Below are 18023 nucleotides of genomic sequence, written 5' to 3'. Positions count from 1 at the left end.
TAATGGTTAGAAACCTTTGTCTAATTTATTGATAAACCCAGAGTAAGTGATTAATACCTAGGGGAGCAAACAGCTGTGCATATCTCTCTATCAGTGATACAGAGGGTGAACAATTTATGAATTTGCCCTGCATAAGCTTTATACAGAGTAAAACTGATTTATTTGGGGTTTGGATCCCATTAGGAGCTGGGTGTCTGGGTGCTGGTGTCTAGACATCTAACCTGCTGAGCTGTTTTTAGTTAAAGTCTGCAGCTTTGGGGGCATGGCCCAGACCCTGGGCCTGTGCTGCAGCACAACAAGGCAGGGTTCTGGAGTCCCAAGCTGGCAGGGGAAATGGGCTCAGAGGTCATTTCAGCACATCAGGTGTCAGTCTCAAAGGGATCTCTGTGACCGAACCAATCATACCTAGTATTGTTTAATTGGTTTTGCTTTTGTAATCAAGGTGTCTGAGTAAGGGTGGAGTTATTCAAATCCCTGAACTGCCAACACTACATAACTTTTAATCAAGAGGCTTGACTCTAGATCCAACACTGGTGTTAGGAGGAGCCCAAGCATCATTATTTAGGCTGAGCTGCAGAGGGAGAGCAGGTGGCTGGAAGCTGCAGCTCAGTGACGATGGCAGAGTTCAATGTCGGAAGCGTTCTGGTGACTGGATCCAATCGAGGAATCGGCCTGGGACTCGTGAAGCAATTTCTAGAGCTACCAAATCCACCAGAATGGATCTTTGCCACCACCAGGGAGCCGGATGGATCCCAAAGCAAGGTGAGGATGAAATCTGGTCTTTACAGGAAGGTTTGGGCAACTGATGGCCCAGAAACAGCCTGAGAATTGGGTTTCCCTGCAGTACAGGCTGCAACGATGGGATAAGATAAGGAGCGGGTTCCCTTTAAAAGCATTTGAGAGGCTCAAATGAGAAACCCAGAGCTCACTGTAAAACTCTAACACTAGTTTGAGTCTCAGCTCAGGAATAGAGAGGCAAGATGCTACCAATATTTTAACAAGGGGCTTGTTATAAAATGTTCCACTGTGGCCTGTGATAAACCCCATACCCTAAAGGTATCTAGAGAGGGATGACTCAGTCAGAGACAGGACAGAAAAATCACCCAGGCCCCCTACATTTCTACATTTGTTTGCCAGAGGCTGAGAATGGGAGACAGGGGATGGATCACTTGATGATTACCTGTTCTGTTCATTCCCTCTGGAGCACCTGGCATTTGCCACTGTCGGAAGACAGGACACTGGGCTAGATGGACCTTTGGCTAGATGTGGCCATTCTTATGTTCTTATGTGGTGAAATTTTGTAACCGGGTCTCTTGTGACACCCCATCCCCACTGCACAAGGCTGCAGAGGAGCCTCTCTGAGGTATCTGGTTCACTCACCCACATGCCACTTGTTGTGGGACAGGGGAGTTCCGGGAGTTGGCTGCTCCCTGCTCAGTCACCAGCACCTTCCTTGAAGGTTTCACCCAATCCCAGGTACTGCACAGCTGAGGTCAGAGCCAGCCTACACACTGATCGTCTTCCAGGATTTTTCTAACCAAGTGAAAATGTTTCTCTTTCCAGGAGGTAATGGAGCTGGCATTGAAGCATCCAAACCTGGTAGTGCTGCAGCTGGGTATGTAGCCATCACTGCATCTATTCATTCAGACAGGGGTGGGCTTGGGAGGAAGATGAGGGGCCCAATTCTCCATGGATGGCACAATGTGGTGCCACACTTGTGCGTGGTTGTGAAGCACTAACAGTTCAGAGTGGAGCATGTCACACCCACTCTGCCCCGCTGTAATGGCTGACCGCTAATAGAGTCACTCTTAACTCAAGTGGAAGAGACCCATGATTTTAGTGCTGAAGGTACAAACCCAGTGCGGGTTCTATGCCTTATCCACTAAGTCTCCATTAAGAGTGCCCAAGGGACTGATATTTCATCTCCTACCAAATCTTGCAATGCCCCCATGGCACCTGTGGCATGTGTCCCTGTGCAACTGCTGCACATTGTTTGCAGTTTCCTAGCCCGCAAATTCCAATAATCTCTCCCTGCATGCAGAGCCAGCAGCTGTTTTGTTCTCAGAGGTTCAGCAGCTTGTGCTCTCTCATGGGAACTTTGATTCTTTCTTATGGGTTTCCAGGATCTAAAATAAATGCCACATTAGCTTGAAAGCTGTGGGTTTCTATTTGGATCCAGAAAAAACATGATGATGATGCTGGTCTGGCAGCCTCTGTGCTATGGAGGAGGATGAAAGTCCCAGGGAAGGAGAACATCCAACTGGAGCAGAGGGAAACAATCCCATAGTTGGGATCCTCCTTCCAGATGATGTTGTGGTATCCTCTCACACTGAGGATACCTCTCCGAGGGAGGGAACTCCAGGTATTAGAAAGAGACAGGTATTAGTAATGGGTGATTTGATCATTAGAAACATAGAGAGCTGGGTTTGCGATGACCAGGCAAACTGGTTGAAACTATAATAAAGAACAATATTGTCAGACATATAGATGAACATAATTTGTTGAGGAAGAATCAACATGGTTTTAGTAAAGGGAAATCATGCCTCACCAATCTACTAGAATACTTTGAGGGGGTCAACAAGCATGTGGACCAAGGGGATCCAGTGGATATAGTGTACTTAGATTTTCAGAAAGCCTTTGACAAGGTCCCTCACCAAAGGTTCTTACATAAAGTAAGCTTCCACGGGATAAGAGGGAAGGTGCTCTCCTGGATTCAGTTCAAAGAGATTAAGCATTTTTTTTTTTTTACAAATTTCAAGGGATTTCCTCCTGCCCCTGGAATCAGAGGCAGCGTAGGAGAGTTCCCAGATGGGCTTGAGGGAGATGCAAGCGAGTTAGCGAGGCTGCTTTCATTCGCCAACCGAAGACAGGGTCAACAGCTAAATGGGCTGGTAGAGCTGATAGGGCAGAGCTGCTATAGGAAGGATTTTTCTGAATCCCCTGTGCTGTCTGTAGATGTCACAGATCCAAACAGCATAAAGGCAGCTGTGCAGAGAGTGGAGGAGCATGTGCAAGGACATGGACTGAATCTCCTGATAAACAACGCTGGCATACTACGGGTGACCACCATGGAGAATGAGAACGTTGAGACCATGGAAACTATATATCTAACTAACACAGTTGGGCCCCTGCTGGTGAGCCAGGTAAGAACACACCTGACAGCCAAGAAACTCCTGTGACACTGAGCAAAGACTGCCCTGGAACGAGCTGAGACTCTTGGCTCGGGCAAATTTTTGACTCATTTTTCAAAAACAAGGTGACCTGCATTTTCAAACTCAAGAGAGACTCTCTAACGTCACCTAACACTGGCCTCCAGCAGGATTTGAACCTTGAGCACCAAAGCACAGTCTTCTACCACTTGGCTAATGAAATAACTCCACTAGCTGGTCGCAGTAGTAGGTTGTTATCCTCTGGTGCTTCAGTCAGTATAATCACATGTTCTCTTCTGGTTCAAAGGCTGTACCAGAGGGCCATGCAGCCATAAGGGTGAGGGCCAGATTGTGCCCTGCCAAGGAGCTCCTTCCCCATGTGGTTTGAGCATTGGCCTGCTAAACCCAGGCTTGTGAGTTCAATCCTTGAGGGGGCCATTTAGGGATCTGGGGCAAAAATCTGTCAGGGATGGTACTTGGTCCTGCTGTGAAGGCAGGGAACTGAACTCGATGACCTTTCAAGGTCCCTTCCAGTTCTATGAGATAGGTATATCTCCATATTAAAAAATGCTCCTACCCGGAGGCTGTGCACAGGCCCAGACCATGTGTTCTAGGAGTACAAGGATTGTGCAGGGTTAATGCCTGCAGCAGGACTCACCTCTCGGAAGGAGCAGAGCAGGCTCCCTTCAGGGAGAGCACACTCTGACCCATAGAAGGGTTTCCCAGTCATCGTATGCCCAAGAACTATGGGATGCACCAAGCTGCCTGAATCACAAACTCCATCTTCAGAGCCTCCCTCTCCCTGACCTTAACATCACTGATAGGGTCCTTCCCTGGAACAGCGGTGTCACCCCTGTTATAACACAGTCATCGGTATCTCCCTCAGGAGTTCCTGCTGTTGCTGAAGAAAGCTGCCCAGCAGAGTACCCAGACAGGGCTGAGCTGCAGCAAGGCCGCCATTGTCAACATGTCCAGCATCGCTGGTTCCATAGAAGTAGTTCCAGTGTGGGAATTCGAGCAAATACCCAGCTACCGCTGCAGCAAGGTACCATATGGGACCCCTCTCACTCCCTTCCAGCATAACTAGCCCCTACCTTGTATCAACACACGTGCCTCCTCTGCTGTTCCTTCTAAACACCTCGGTCTCCCCCGCCAGCTTCCCTGCAGAGCTCCTGCCCCATTAGCCCCCTTCTACCCGGCTTCTTGCTACAGATTTAAGGAAACAGTGCATGTGTCCCTGCATCTCCCCCTTCATAGTCAACCTTTAGCCAGAATTACTGTTTAACAACAAATCAGAGATCCGGACGTATTACCAGCTTCCAAGCTCATCCAGCTTTGGTCGCCATTGGGCAGTGAGGAGGGTTGTGTTCAGTGGGATCCTCTCCCCACTCTGAGACTGCCAGGAATGTTATTGCTACAAGGGTCACAGGAATTCAGCTGGGTTTGGAACCAGCTGCTGGTGCCATCTGTTCCTTGTGTACTGAACCCTGGATGAGTCTCAGCTGTGTAGAATCTCAAGGTGCAGCTACAGCCAATGCCAACAGCTGGGCTTGGCCAAGGATTTTCCTCCTTTCGTTTTATCAGGATTGGGTCTCCTGGTTTCTGCTTGGCTCAGCATTCCAGCCTATAAAAGGATAAAACCAGAGATTTCTGGGATTTGGTATCTCACAGCCTTGTACCCTTTACGCAGGGGCAGCAAAGATTGAAGATTTATTGTGAGGTGGGCAGTTTTCTTTTGATCTGTTGCTGGAGTTGCCAACCCTCCAGAATGGGCCTGGGAGTCTCCCAGAATCAGCATCGATCTTCCAGTGACTATTGAAAGCAATCCAGGAGATTTTAATGGGATATTTTAAGAAAATGACATCATGTTATGTGGGGGGGAAGGGGAAATCTCCCAGAATAGCTTCAGTGAGAGTTGGCAACCTTATCTGTCGCCCCAAGCTGCTGAGCTGGGTTTGTCCACTGAGTGAAGTGGGAGCTGCCCTCTAGTTCAGCAGTACTGCTTATGTATGAAGCTCCTCATATACTGCCCAGTGCTATTTATCTCCTCCCCTGTCAGCCCAGATGACTCCCCCTCCACCCTTGCATATCAGTACTGTGGGATCGGGGGTCATGTCCTGTAGGGAAGACGGCCCTCTGTCCTGTGCTCTTATCTCTGCTCACCGTGTGTCCCACCCACAGGCTGCTCTGAACATGATCACCAGGTGCCAGTCCTTGGAGTACAAAGACTATGGGATTCTGTGCACTTCTATCCACCCTGGCTGGGTGAAAACCAGAATTGGAACAGAAAAGGTAGAGGTCATAACACATTTACAATCTCTTGGTTAGGGTGACTGGCCACTTCCATCCACAGCACATCAGGGAGGCCTTACAGTCTTGGTTCTGCCACAGACTCATCTGTACACCCAGATCACAACTACGTTAAACTAGAGTGAAGACTGGAATACATATCAATACTATACGGGTAAACCATTCCAGGGATGTTGTAATTATCCCCAAAACAAACATTACGAACCCAGGAAATAAAAATTATGGTTAAACTTTAAGTTACTATAATCATAACAAAAACAACAAGGAGTCTGGTGGCACCTTAAAGACTAACAGATTTATTTGGGCATAAGCTTTTGTGAGTAAAAACCTCACTTCTTGAGGTTTTTACTCATGAAAGCTTATGCCCAAATAAATCTGTTAGTCTTTAAGGTGCCACCAGACTCCTTGTTGTTTTTGTAGATACAGACTAACACGGCTACCCCCTTGTTACCGAAATATCGGGTCCACCTAGCTGAGAGCCAATAACAGCCAGACAGGGATAAGGAAGAGTTGCTTTATTCTGCAGAAGAAAGGAGAGCTTTGCACCTTAGTACAAAAACTCTGTCTTACACACATTTTACAGATCCTTTATACACATTCAGACAAAGGTCCTTGCAGTGTTAACACTTGATTGGTGGTTGTCAGACCCATGCTTTTGCTATCTGGTCAGTGAAAACCGGCTTGGGACCAGCTCCAACTACCGTAAGGCCTTGAAGGGAAGACAGTTGAAAAGTTCAGGCTACTGTGTACTTGAAGTGTCTGCTTCCCCCTAATGGCCCTGGTTGACATAAAGGCTGCTCTGTTAAGGGGGGGTCACTAGTAACTTTCACAGTCCCCCCTTCGGGCCTGACAAACCCCAAATTTGTCAGGCCCGTTACGCAATTTGCGATCAAACTGGAGGGACAGATACTGGGTTTTCTTATGGACAGCAGAGCTTTTGATCATAGCATTACACAGGCATTTGGCACATTGTATCATTGTCCAAATAACACATAGAAAGAAAAGAATCCATTTAACAATTGTTTGAAAGAGCCCCGTAAACCATGACCCAAGGTCTGGAAGGAGGTCCTCAAAACTAAAGGTGTGATCAAGAGATACAGCATGGAAAACAACAGCAGCATTCTGTTTATACATAGGTCATTCTGATATCTTGTTTTGCTCACTAAGGTAGACTCTTAGTCTACATTCCATATTATCTACACAAGGTCGCAACAACTTCTCACACAGTTCTTTCCCACTCGCCTCACACATTCCTCGCTTCTACAAATCTCGCATTATTAGGGTTACAGTTAGCCTAACTCTTACTAACGAACTGTCATGCATTGCATCCCCTTCCTGTCAGTTCTTTCTCTGCTTCCACAACCCCCCCTTTTGTATACTAGTACAACAAACATTTTCAAATCTCTATTTGCATTAAGTCTTGGAATTCAGATTTTACTTCAGATGCTTCAACCTAAAGGGTTTTGATTGGATGTAATGACAATGCATGATGAGCATGGACATGAAAGGTATTACTATTATTACGTCTTTTACAACAATAACATAATCCTAAGCTAACTAATAACAATACAAGCAATAACATTCCCATAGCAATACTATAATGGGGTTGTTGTACAATCTTAATCATAAAGCACAATACATCATACTTAGTACATAAAATAGATACTCTATAAACAGTATGAAAGGCATACTTTTCAACTTGATATATATTTTGAAGCATGTGAATTTGCCCTTGTACTTCAGAGATTTTCTGAATCTCTGGTAACAGTGAAAACAAATTCTGAAATCTATCAGATACTAAACTAGTCCAATTAAAGGGTATCTGGAACTTAAGGGCTACTTGAAAAACTCTATCTGCAGGCCAGTAAATGATATGGTTGCCTGCAGTGGTAATGAGATTAAAATGTATGTCTTGCAATGTGGAGGCTTTAACATACACACAGCTATCATTAGCTTAAAAGAGTAAGTGTCCTGTCAGGGTAGTTCTTTGTCCCCTACCCTCCCAGCAAACGTAGTCATGAAGAGTAACAACTTCTCCTGGCTTCAGTTTACGGATACACTGAAGCTGTGGGGATTCTAATGACCAAAATGTCCATTGACTCCCTAACCCCATCCAAATGTCAGATGTAATCCCAGGAGCACTGACTAAAAATCGATTGGGCATACCAGGAGGTCTAATTTCCCAGATGTCTCGGTGAATTACCCAATCCCACATGCATCCTCCCCATGGACCCGGCAGGATTCGGTATGTGGGAGCCCACACCCCCTCAACCGGTCCATATGCTTGGAAGGAGCATTGAGAACGTCCGCACTTCCACCCAGAAAGTCTCCAAGTATGTCTTCATGCCACAGATCAGATGGTACTCCTGATGTGTCTGTAAGGGCAGTGGGCCAAGCCTGATGCTCTAGACCATTTCGAATGGCCATTAGCTGGTCATTCAGGAAATCCTGAATTTCTGAACATGCTAGATCCCACTGCAATACCTTCCCAGCCTCAGTGATATTCAATACCATCTCTGTCAGCAACTTCTGGGTCATAGAACTAAGGGCGGAGATAACATGTAACTCACCAATTCCAGCCTGTACCTGGGTTAGCTGTGCTCCAGAAACAAGGCCAATGGCCTTCTCTAGTTGCTCCAATTTCTCATCATGTTCTTGGTTCTTAAAAATATTCCACACTGCTGCTGCACTATTGGCCCCATCCCACAGGGATCCGGTCAAGTCACTTTTCTTTCTAGAGGAAATAACCCAAGCCCTCTGTTGTGCTAATCTAATGGCAGCCCCCTGTGAGCAATTTGGGTATGTAGAGGTGATCTGGAAACTGAATAAGGGTAATGAAAATTTAACAGTCCCTAGTGTAGTGTTAATCACAGTTCATTGATATCCTAATACATTTCTTTTTGGTGTAGTACTATACCACATTCCCAAGCATGGGTCCCACAAGTTTCTTCCTGCCAGTGTATAATTCTTTGTTTCTTCACCAGGGTCAGTTCTTAATGTCTCTTGTAGTCAGGAATCCCTGGACTTTGGTGGTTCCAGTGAAGCAAGTGTTCCTTCTTCTCTTTTCCTGAAACAGTGTGGTTTAGCATCATACAGGGGAGAGGTTACTAGCACATCACCCTGTAATGGTTTTGCTTCTTCTAGAAAAATCCAGAGGTACAGTAGGTCTGTCAGTGGACAAGGGAGAGGTTACTAGCACTTCACCTTGTCTTTTTTCCTTTTTCCTGCTGTCCAGAAGGCACAGCAGAGCTAGAAGGAGAAATAGGCTTATCAGTCGGAGAGTCCTCCCGAGGTGGAGGGGTCTTTTTACAGTGAGAAGCCTGGGTCCAGGCAGTCAGTCCTTGGCACTTCACAGTGGTGTTGGTGGTTAACAGCACTTGGAAAGGGCCTTTCCAGTGTGGAGCCAAAGCAGTCTTTCGTTGATGAACTTTACATAGACTCAGTCTCCTTGTTTCAATCAATGGCAGGGCTGCTAGGGTCTTTGGGTAGCACTTCTTTTATCTGTGAGAAAAGAAACCTAACACATTTCATTAATGCCTGGCAGTGTTTTGCAGATCTCATAGTTGCTTGGGCACATTCAGCCCCCCCTTTTCTTGGCTATCAGCCAAGTCTTAGCTGTGGGCAGTGTCCTTGGATGGGCCAGCATCTTATCTTTGGACTGAGCTTGCTGGCTATTTTTTTTTCCAGTTAACTCATTCTGTTCTTTTTCCTGCTTCCCTTCTTGGCTTCTTTTAACCTACAAAGGAAACTTCCACTCTTCACTCATACACCTTCTCCCAAAAATGAACACATACACAATTGCCATTATACAGTACATTAGTCTTATTACTCAATGTATGCCATGTACACCCTTCCAGTAAAATAACTTTATTACAGAGCTTTGGAGCAACAAACCAGGACAAGCACACCCACCTTTGAGGAGTCCACTCGGTACAACCTCTGGTGTCCAATAGCTTTCCTCCCTCCCCAGCCCTCTGGCTAGAAATCTGAAGTAGCCAGAAGGATCCCATGGGCAATATGGGGAATGGGTTAACCTTCCATGTCCTTGCTTCCAAAGACTGTTGGTATGCAAATTTTAACAACAATTTTGGCCATAGAACATAAAAATAATTCCTATTGTGCCAGTGAATGCATGGTATGTTGAATGCTATTCAGCTGGCATCCGTTTTCTCTGATGATCTGAAAGACAAAAGAACAGAGGTCCACCCCTTCTGGGCAGTCAGTCATTGCTTAAAATATTTCTTTTATATACACGTACTCTTGTTGATTTTAGGCAAAACAGAGGAATTACCCCATATTTCCTTTATTTGTTTCATAGGCAGCCCAGGTTTCAGTGGCTTCTACCTTATTAGTTAGAAAATTGCATTAATACAGATGCTTTCTGGCTTGCTTCCAGATCCAAAGCTACCCACAGCTTAAAGATTCTTACTTAAAAAAAAAAAAAGGACACAATTAACTTTCCCAGACTTTTGATTGCCTTTTACTTCTAACTCCTGCTTTCAAACACCCAGTGATCTGAAAAAGACAACACAACCTATATTGGTAGGTTTGCATTTCTTTTACCTCTGCTACAATATACACTGCACATGTTCTGGGGAAAATGCACATCCTATCCACAATTCAATTTCTACAACACTAGCCACATCAATTTCTACACAAGTTGTAACTATTTCTTTTTAAACACCAGGTAAAGACCATTTACTTAACATATAATCTAAAGGGCTATCCTCAGAGGGTTTTACCAGAGACCAGAGACCCACCCATCTGCCTGCTGACACTCTAACAGAGAATTACACAGAGAACAGAGGGAATTATGGCCTAATAGGATCCTATTACAGGAATTTCTACTAATACTGACCGCTACAGGGGACGGGACAGAAGGATCCCAATTCAACCTCAGAGCTTCATTGCACGTGATCGCTTCCACTCTGAGGAATTACAAATGAGAGGCTCAGTTCCGTCCACACACCTAACACCTAAATGTATAAGAAAATTGCATTAACCGGTTAACCAGACCAGAACCAGATAGTGTCTCCTTATCCTATTAGGACTCACCTTATCGGAGCACGAACCCCAGGGGCTGCGGTGAAGCAGAGAAAAGGGGCGAAACACCCCATTGGCGCCGTTCCCAATTCGCCGCAGCCGTCCGGAGTCCAATGTCCGAGCTAGGATAGTCCCGGCGGAGTCGCCAGAAACTGTTACCGAAATATCGGGTCCACCTAGCTGAGAGCCAATAACAGCCAGACAGGGATAAGGAAGAGTTGCTTTATTCTGCAGAAGAAAGGAGAGCTTTGCACCTTAGTACAAAAACTCTGTCTTACACACATTTTACAGATCCTTTATACACATTCAGACAAAGGTCCTTGCAGTGTTAACACTTGATTGGTGGTTGTCAGACCCATGCTTTTGCTATCTGGTCAGTGAAAACCGGCTTGGGACCAACTCCAACTACCGTAAGGCCTTGAAGGGAAGACAGTTGAAAAGTTCAGGCTACTGTGTACTTGAAGTGTCTGCTTCCCCCTAATGGCCCTGGTTGACATAAAGGCTGCTCTGTTAAGGGGGGGTCACTAGTAACTTTCACACCCTGATACTTATAATCATAACAGTATCTCCAGTTTAATGTGGCTTTTGTTTGGGAATTTTGTTTGGTTTGTTAAATTACTAGAATTTTCCTATATAAACATAAACCCAGAGAAAGTCACCCTGTGATGAGATTTCTATGATTTGAAGATATGTATCCACATGAAATCTTCTCGTCATTTTACCTCTGTTGGCCAGATTCACCAGTACACTCTGCCTGCTTTACCCCACTTGGGAGCAGCACAAAGCAGACAAAGCATACTGGCCTGTTTCCCCCAGCTCCTGACCCTTGCGTTCCCCTGCAAAGCCCAGTTACCCCCTCTCTCCTCTAAACAACCCACAGCACAGCGTGCAAGAGCCAAGGGGTGGGCCACGACAGCCCAGATCCTCAGAGGTATTTGGGTACCTAACTCCCACTGATTTCTATAAATGCAATGTCCTGGCCAAAGTCCAATGTGGGGAGAAGTACATTCAGCTGAGCTAAACTCCCCCTGCAGTTTAATCTGGATAGAGTGGGCCTGATTTGCCAATGCCCTGCACCTTGCACCAGTGTAAAGTGGGCGTTAATAACTACCACATCAGAATGCTAACATTGTACCCCCTCTTTGCCCAGGTGTGACAGAGTATTCTTAATGTACGTAGTTAAGCATTGCCATGTTCCATGCCAGAAGTGATCCATAAATAGTGTATACAAAATTATTCATACTGCTTTCCTGCAAAGGCCTTTAATGCTTTGGGATGATTCTACGGGACTGATCCAAACCCCATTGAGGCCAATGGAAAGATTCCCATTGACAGCTATGGGGTTTTGATGAGACTATAAATGCACAAGTGTGAGGAACATCAACTCTCATTTTAGTACATTATTATTTATTCATGTATTTTGTAGCACAGAACCCACAGCCCCATTGTACAAATATCTGCAAAGACAACTTACCCTGAAGACCCTACTGAAGCTAATATGATGAGATGTTGAGGGAGGAGACTTGGTCCTGAATACACCCACTGCTAGGAACATAGTAACTGTAATGGGTTCCCCCCGGGGTGCCACCTGGAACTGGGATACCACTGAGCCTCTGACCCACCAGCCTGGGCTCCCTTTCACAGTGTGCTGCTGTGACAAGTTGCAAAGCCCTCCAGCCTGCACTTTCACCAGCATTCATACAGGTAGGGACACACCCAGCGGCAGTTATATGCAGGGCTCTCTAACCACCAGCCTCCCAGCCTAGGCCCCAGAGCAGCACCACCCTGCCCTGGTCAAATCTGGCCAGTATATGGGTTTAACACCTGGTCCACCTCTCTCTCCATGTGAGGAGGACAATGCACACTTGTGGAAACCAAGCTGTGATTTTCCCCAGACACCTTAGTCAAATGCACACTGGTTTGGAGTAAATATAAAATAAGTTTATTAACTATAAAAGGATAGATTTTAAGAGATTATAAGTGATAACAGATCAAAACAGATTACCTAGTAAATAAACAAAATCGCAAACTGATCTTAACATACTAGATAGGTAGGCTATGAATTAGCAAATTCTCACCCTGAGTGATAAACAGGCTGGCAGATTCCTAAAGCACAAGCTGCCTTGGCTTTGCCGCTTGGGTTTCCCACGTTTTCATACACAGGCTAGAAATCCCTCTGGCCTGAGACCATCATTTCCTCCCTGTTCACACCTGGAAACACCTGAGGGACAAAGACTGGTGTTGTTGTCAGGAGAGTGAGGTCCCATTATGATGTCACTTTTCCCCTTTTATATCATCTTCCCACTTGCTGGAAAGCTCTGACCTGGGTCAAACAGTTCCCATTATGTAGTGCTATCTATGACAGGTTTCTATTGTTCACAGTTCCTGGGGTAATCCTGGTGCTTGTGTGCATTTCCTCAGTAAGCCATTAACATTGTTTGGCCTTTTTACTATTGCAGCTGAAAGGCTGCTTGTGGGGGTTTTCAACCTCAGAACATGTTTCAGTAACACATACACAGCCAAACTTCATAACTTCACATACGACGATAGCACATACGCTCCAACGAGATATTAATATCTAGCAGATCAAGACTTTTAGAATGATACCTCACAAGGCATACTTAGTACAAAACATATCCTAATTACATGGCAGTGGTAAATATTGGGGTGCCAGGATGTCACAGTAAGAATGGCCTGAAAGATGCAGTTTTGCCCTACCTAACAGCATCACTTTAACCCTACAGGCCCCACAGACCGTGGAGCAAACCACTCAAGCAATCCTGAAGATGCTTTCCATGTTCTCTGAGAAGGAGAATGGTTCCTTCGTGGGCTGGGATGGACAAATCTATCCCTGGTGAGAGATGAGCTTGCCAGGTGTGATTAGATCATAGAGGTGCCGGCAGTGTTACCTGTACATGACACACCAATAAACAACCTGAGCTGAATTACAACCCATTTCTTGAGCCTTTCTCCTCTGCTGGTCTCTGATGCAGGTGGGAGATCCATTTAACCCTGCTATGCTGTTACTGAGCCATCTAGAGAGCTGAACATTCAGGTACCTCAGGCGGGAACAGCTGGTTCTAGAGGTGGGCAAGCAGGGCAGTAACTTCCAGGGGGCGCAAAACTGCTCTGCAGCTCAGCTTAGTTGTTTTTTGTGGCTCCCATCCAACTGGCTGGCTCTTTGTGTGTGTGTGTGTGTGTGTGTGTGTGTGTGTGTGTGCTTATGTGCATGTTTGGTTTCTCAGGAGTAGGTGGGGCCAAAAATATTGGAAACATTTTCTGCCCTGGCTGGCAAAACAGCTAGGGCCACTCCTAACCTGGGGCCCAAGGGTAGAAAACATGAATTGCAGGCCCGTCATTGTGGATGACACATGCGTGCCATGCCAAATGAGTGTGTCTGTGTGATGGCGCCACGCTGCACAATGAACCGCAGACATGTCCCAAACAATTAGACAGAGAGAATGTTTGTCAAGTCTGTATTTTCTTGAGAAACCAAAGATCCCAGTCTCGCTGCATCAGTGCTGGGATGTCTCACTGCAAACCATGGAGAGCTGCATGGGTTGCTCTTCTAGCAAGGATCTCGGAGTTCTAGCCAATCACATTTGTTTGCTGAGTTGAGTAGGAAATATGTGCAAGCTCATGGTCGGGTTTCTTCTATGGCCATTGGGGCATGTGGTGAGTGGATTCCCACTTCAGCCATCCTAAACTGGGAGGAGTTCACACTAAACTGGGAGGAGTGGTAGATATCCTGGAAGGTAGGAATAGGATAGAGAGGGACCTAGATAAATTGGAGGATTGGGCCAAAAGAAATCTGATGAGGTTCAACAAGGACAAGTGCAGAGTCATGCACTTAGGACGGAAGAATCCCATTCACTGCTACAGACTAGGAACCAAGTGGCTAGGCAGCAGTTCTGCAGAAAAGGACCTAGGGGTTACAGTGGACGAGAAGCTGGATATGAGTCGACAGTGTGCCCTTGTTGCCAAGAAGGATAACGGCATTTGGGGCTGTATAAGTAGGGGCATTGCCAGTAGATCGAGGGACATGATCATTCCCCTCTATTCAACATTGGTGAGGCCTCATCTGGAGTACTGTGTCCAGTTTTGGGCTCCACACTACAAGAAGGATGTGGAAAAATTGGAAAGTGTCCTGTGGAATGCAACAAAAATGATTAGGGGTATGGAGCACATGACTTATGAAGAGATGCTGAGGGAACTGGGATTGTTTAGTCTGCAGAAGAGAAAAATGAGGGGGGATTTGATAGCTGCTTTCAAATTCCGGAAAATGGGTTCCAAAGAGGATGGATCTAGACTGTTCTCGGTGGTAGCAGATGACAGAACAAGGAGTAATGGTCTCAAGTTGCAGTGGGGGAGGTTTAGGTTGGATATGAGGGAAAACTTTTTCACTAGGAGTGTGGTGAAGCACTGGAATGGGTTACCTAGGGAGGTGGTGGAATCTCCTTCCTTAGAGGTTTTTAAGGTCAGGCTTGACAAAGCCCTGGCTGGGATGATTTAGTTGGGGATTGGTCCTGCTTTGAGCAGGGGGTTGGACTAGATACCTCCTGAGGTCCCTTCCAAACCTGATATTCTATGATCCTGCTGATCCCTACTCCACTCTGAGTTCAGGTGGAGATTGATAAGTGCTCCTGTTGAGCAAAACTTAACAGATCTAATAGACTGAAAGTCAGCAGCAAGATACGGACCACATCCTCAGGCCAACCTACTCAGCACTAACAATGCCCTGAAAGTCCTGTCCCAGTGTGCACTGGGCTCAGGGTAGACCTGGATTGATTCTCAGGTGGACACTAAATGGAACAGGATTTTTTGATTGCCACCCTGCACCTGCCTCTTGTTCCTTTGCCCATTTAAAAAATGCAGCAGCATTCTCGTTGGGTGGCTGGGAGCAGCCAATCTCATGGTTTGATTAGCTCTTTCGCATCTTGATTACAAAAGCTTACATGGAACACTTTTATCCTAGAGCCTGAGATTTGAATAATAGCTCAAAACTATTGCTGATAATGCTCCAACTCCTAGAGCTTATACAGGGTAAACTCATAAATTGTCCAGCCTCTATAACAATGATAGAGAGATATGAACAGCTGTTTGCTCCCCCAGGTATTAATCACTTACTCTGAGTTTAATAATAAACAGAAGTATAAAAAGTAGGATTTAAGTGGTTCCAAGTAATAACAGACAGAACAAAGTAAGTTACCAAGCAAAATAAAACAAAAAACACGCAACTCTAAGCCTAATACATTAAGAAACTGATTACAGGTAAATCTCACCCTCAGAGATGTTCCATTAAGCTTCTTTCACAGACTAGACTCCTTCCTAGTCTGGGCCCAATCCTTTCCCCTGGTAAAGTCCTTGTTAGTTCCAGCATGCATCTTAAGTGAAAAGCAGGGGCTTTCTCATGACTGGGACCCCCTTTGTCCTGCTCCACCCCCTTTTATAGCTTTGGCACAAGGCGGAAATCCTTTGTCTCTCTGGGTCCCCACCCCTCCTTCTAAATGGAAAAGCAACAGGTTTAAGATGGATTCCAGTATCATGTCACATGGTCACATGTCATGGTAGGATTTCATTCTTCATTACCCATGGGCTGACACATGTATAAAGGAAGGCTTGCATCTAAATAAACCATTTACAACCATTTGTCCTAGTCAATGGGAGCCATCAAGATTCTAAACCACCATTAATGGCCACACTTCGCATAATTACAATAGGACCTCAGAGTCATACTTCATATTTCTAGCTTCAGATACAAGGATGATACATTCATACAAATAGGATGACCACACTCAGTAGATTATAAGCTTTGTAATGATACCTCACAAGAGACCTTTTGTATAAAGCATATTCCAATTACATCATATTCACACTCATAAGCATATTTCCATAAAACATTATAGAGTGCAATGTCACACCAGGCCTCTAATACAAGGGCTTATGACTCAGGCTCTCTTCCTACTACACTCACCAGCAGCAGAGACAACACAACTGGCAGCCATCTCAAACTCACATCCAAAAACACTTACCCTGACACTAGCACAGCAATGTGTCCTCTCTGCTCTCCCACTCTTCTCTGGGTGGCTCCCAAGCAAATACGGTTGCTGATGTGGTCTTCCAGCCACTTAAAGCTCCAACAGGCTCATCCAGGTATTCTGTGTGCAGGAAGTCCAAGCTGGGGAAGAAAGAGCAGAGTGCCCAGAGACTATTATACAGCACAGCCCTCCCCTCAAGTCACCAATGGCTCTTGACAGGGGGATGGGACACTAGGCACCATGTACCAAAGGAGACAGCCCCATGCACAGCATTCAGCTCAGGGGGAAAGGCCCCTAACCAGGCCCACTTGCCACCCCACACAGAGCAGTGCAGGGCTGCAGATTCTGAGTGCCTGAACCAGCCCCAACAATCATGGAGTGCAGGGAACTCCAGGGGGTTCCTTCACACTGCCTGCTCCTCTCTACCAACTCCTTGGCCTTGACATGAACCTAATTCCTAGAGAGCCCAAGAGGCTGACTCTACCGCCCCCAGCAACTGAAGAGCTGCAGTGCCGGGCTCACATCTGGGGGTGTAGGTCTCACTCAGCACATGGAACTCTGCTTCCTTTGGCAAGGAAACTTCAAGGGATTACAGAGACAAACAACTGAGGGAGAGGAGTCTCAGCCTTTCACCTTGGACAGGTGAGCACAGGGCACAGAGCTCCAGGCACACCAGACAGCTCACAGCCATTGGGGAAGCGCTGCCAAACCCAGGGCTCCATTTCAGAGCAAACTATAACATTGCAACAGAACCTTAAGCTCAGATCAGGCTCTGTGCAGCAAGAGCATAGCAGGCCAGCTAGGATTAATACTGCTCGGCGCAGGGGAAGGATCAGTAGCTGCGCTCCTACAATGGGAATAAGATCCTTCACCAAGACACCAATCAGTACTCTGGCCAGGACTGTGATAGAATCTCTAGAGATGAGAAAGTGCAGTACTGACAACTCTTGCAATTATATTGCACATTTCCCAATATTTGGTCTCTTTCTTAAAGCCACACCTCCTGAAATGCTGTAATGAGGGGAGAATCTCAGCTTGCTTTTTAAAGAGTTTCTAGCCTCCATGTTGCAGAGAAAAACTTGAAAACATCACCATTAAAGGCTCCGAAACCAAACACAAATAAACAAAGCCTCAAATATGGTATTAAAAATATCCCATGATTTTCTAGCCAATCTCATGATTTTGGGGGACCTGAATCATGATATGTGAACCTTTGGGGTTGGCAGTTATGGCAATTGACTCAGCTATGTGCCCATGTGTGGCTCTGTCCATCTGGATGGTGGCACAAGCATCCAGACCTTTGCTGATATTCCTGCCCTGCATGATTACAAGGGTTCTCTGACTTCCCACCTCCAGCTATGCATTGGTGTCTCCCCCTGTGCTTCACTCCCTAGCTTGGCCCTGCCTTGCACCAAGGGGATGAAAAAGGATGAAAACCCACTAATGAGTCTTTAAAAATAAAATTCATCTGATCTTCTAAAAT

At 45.9% G+C, this 18023-nt stretch overlaps 1 protein-coding gene across 1 annotated transcript; it reads left to right on the top strand.

The window, feature by feature from the left end:
* The first annotated feature begins 562 nt into the window (after positions 1–562).
* On the top strand, positions 563–13453 carry LOC101931753 (uncharacterized). The gene is made up of 6 exons (XM_065567471.1): positions 563–762; positions 1564–1615; positions 2956–3143; positions 4036–4194; positions 5331–5441; positions 13247–13453. Exons 1-6 carry the CDS (start codon positions 616–618, stop codon positions 13358–13360), a joined length of 771 nt encoding a protein of 256 aa, XP_065423543.1. The 5' UTR covers positions 563–615; the 3' UTR covers positions 13361–13453.
* The last annotated feature ends 4570 nt before the right edge of the window (positions 13454–18023 follow it).

Source organism: Chrysemys picta, chromosome 14 (genome assembly GCF_011386835.1).
Source record: "Chrysemys picta bellii isolate R12L10 chromosome 14, ASM1138683v2, whole genome shotgun sequence".
Classification (NCBI taxonomy): domain Eukaryota; kingdom Metazoa; phylum Chordata; order Testudines; family Emydidae; genus Chrysemys; species Chrysemys picta.
Note: the sequence above shows the minus strand (reverse complement) of the source record. Positions and strands in the feature narration are given on the sequence as shown.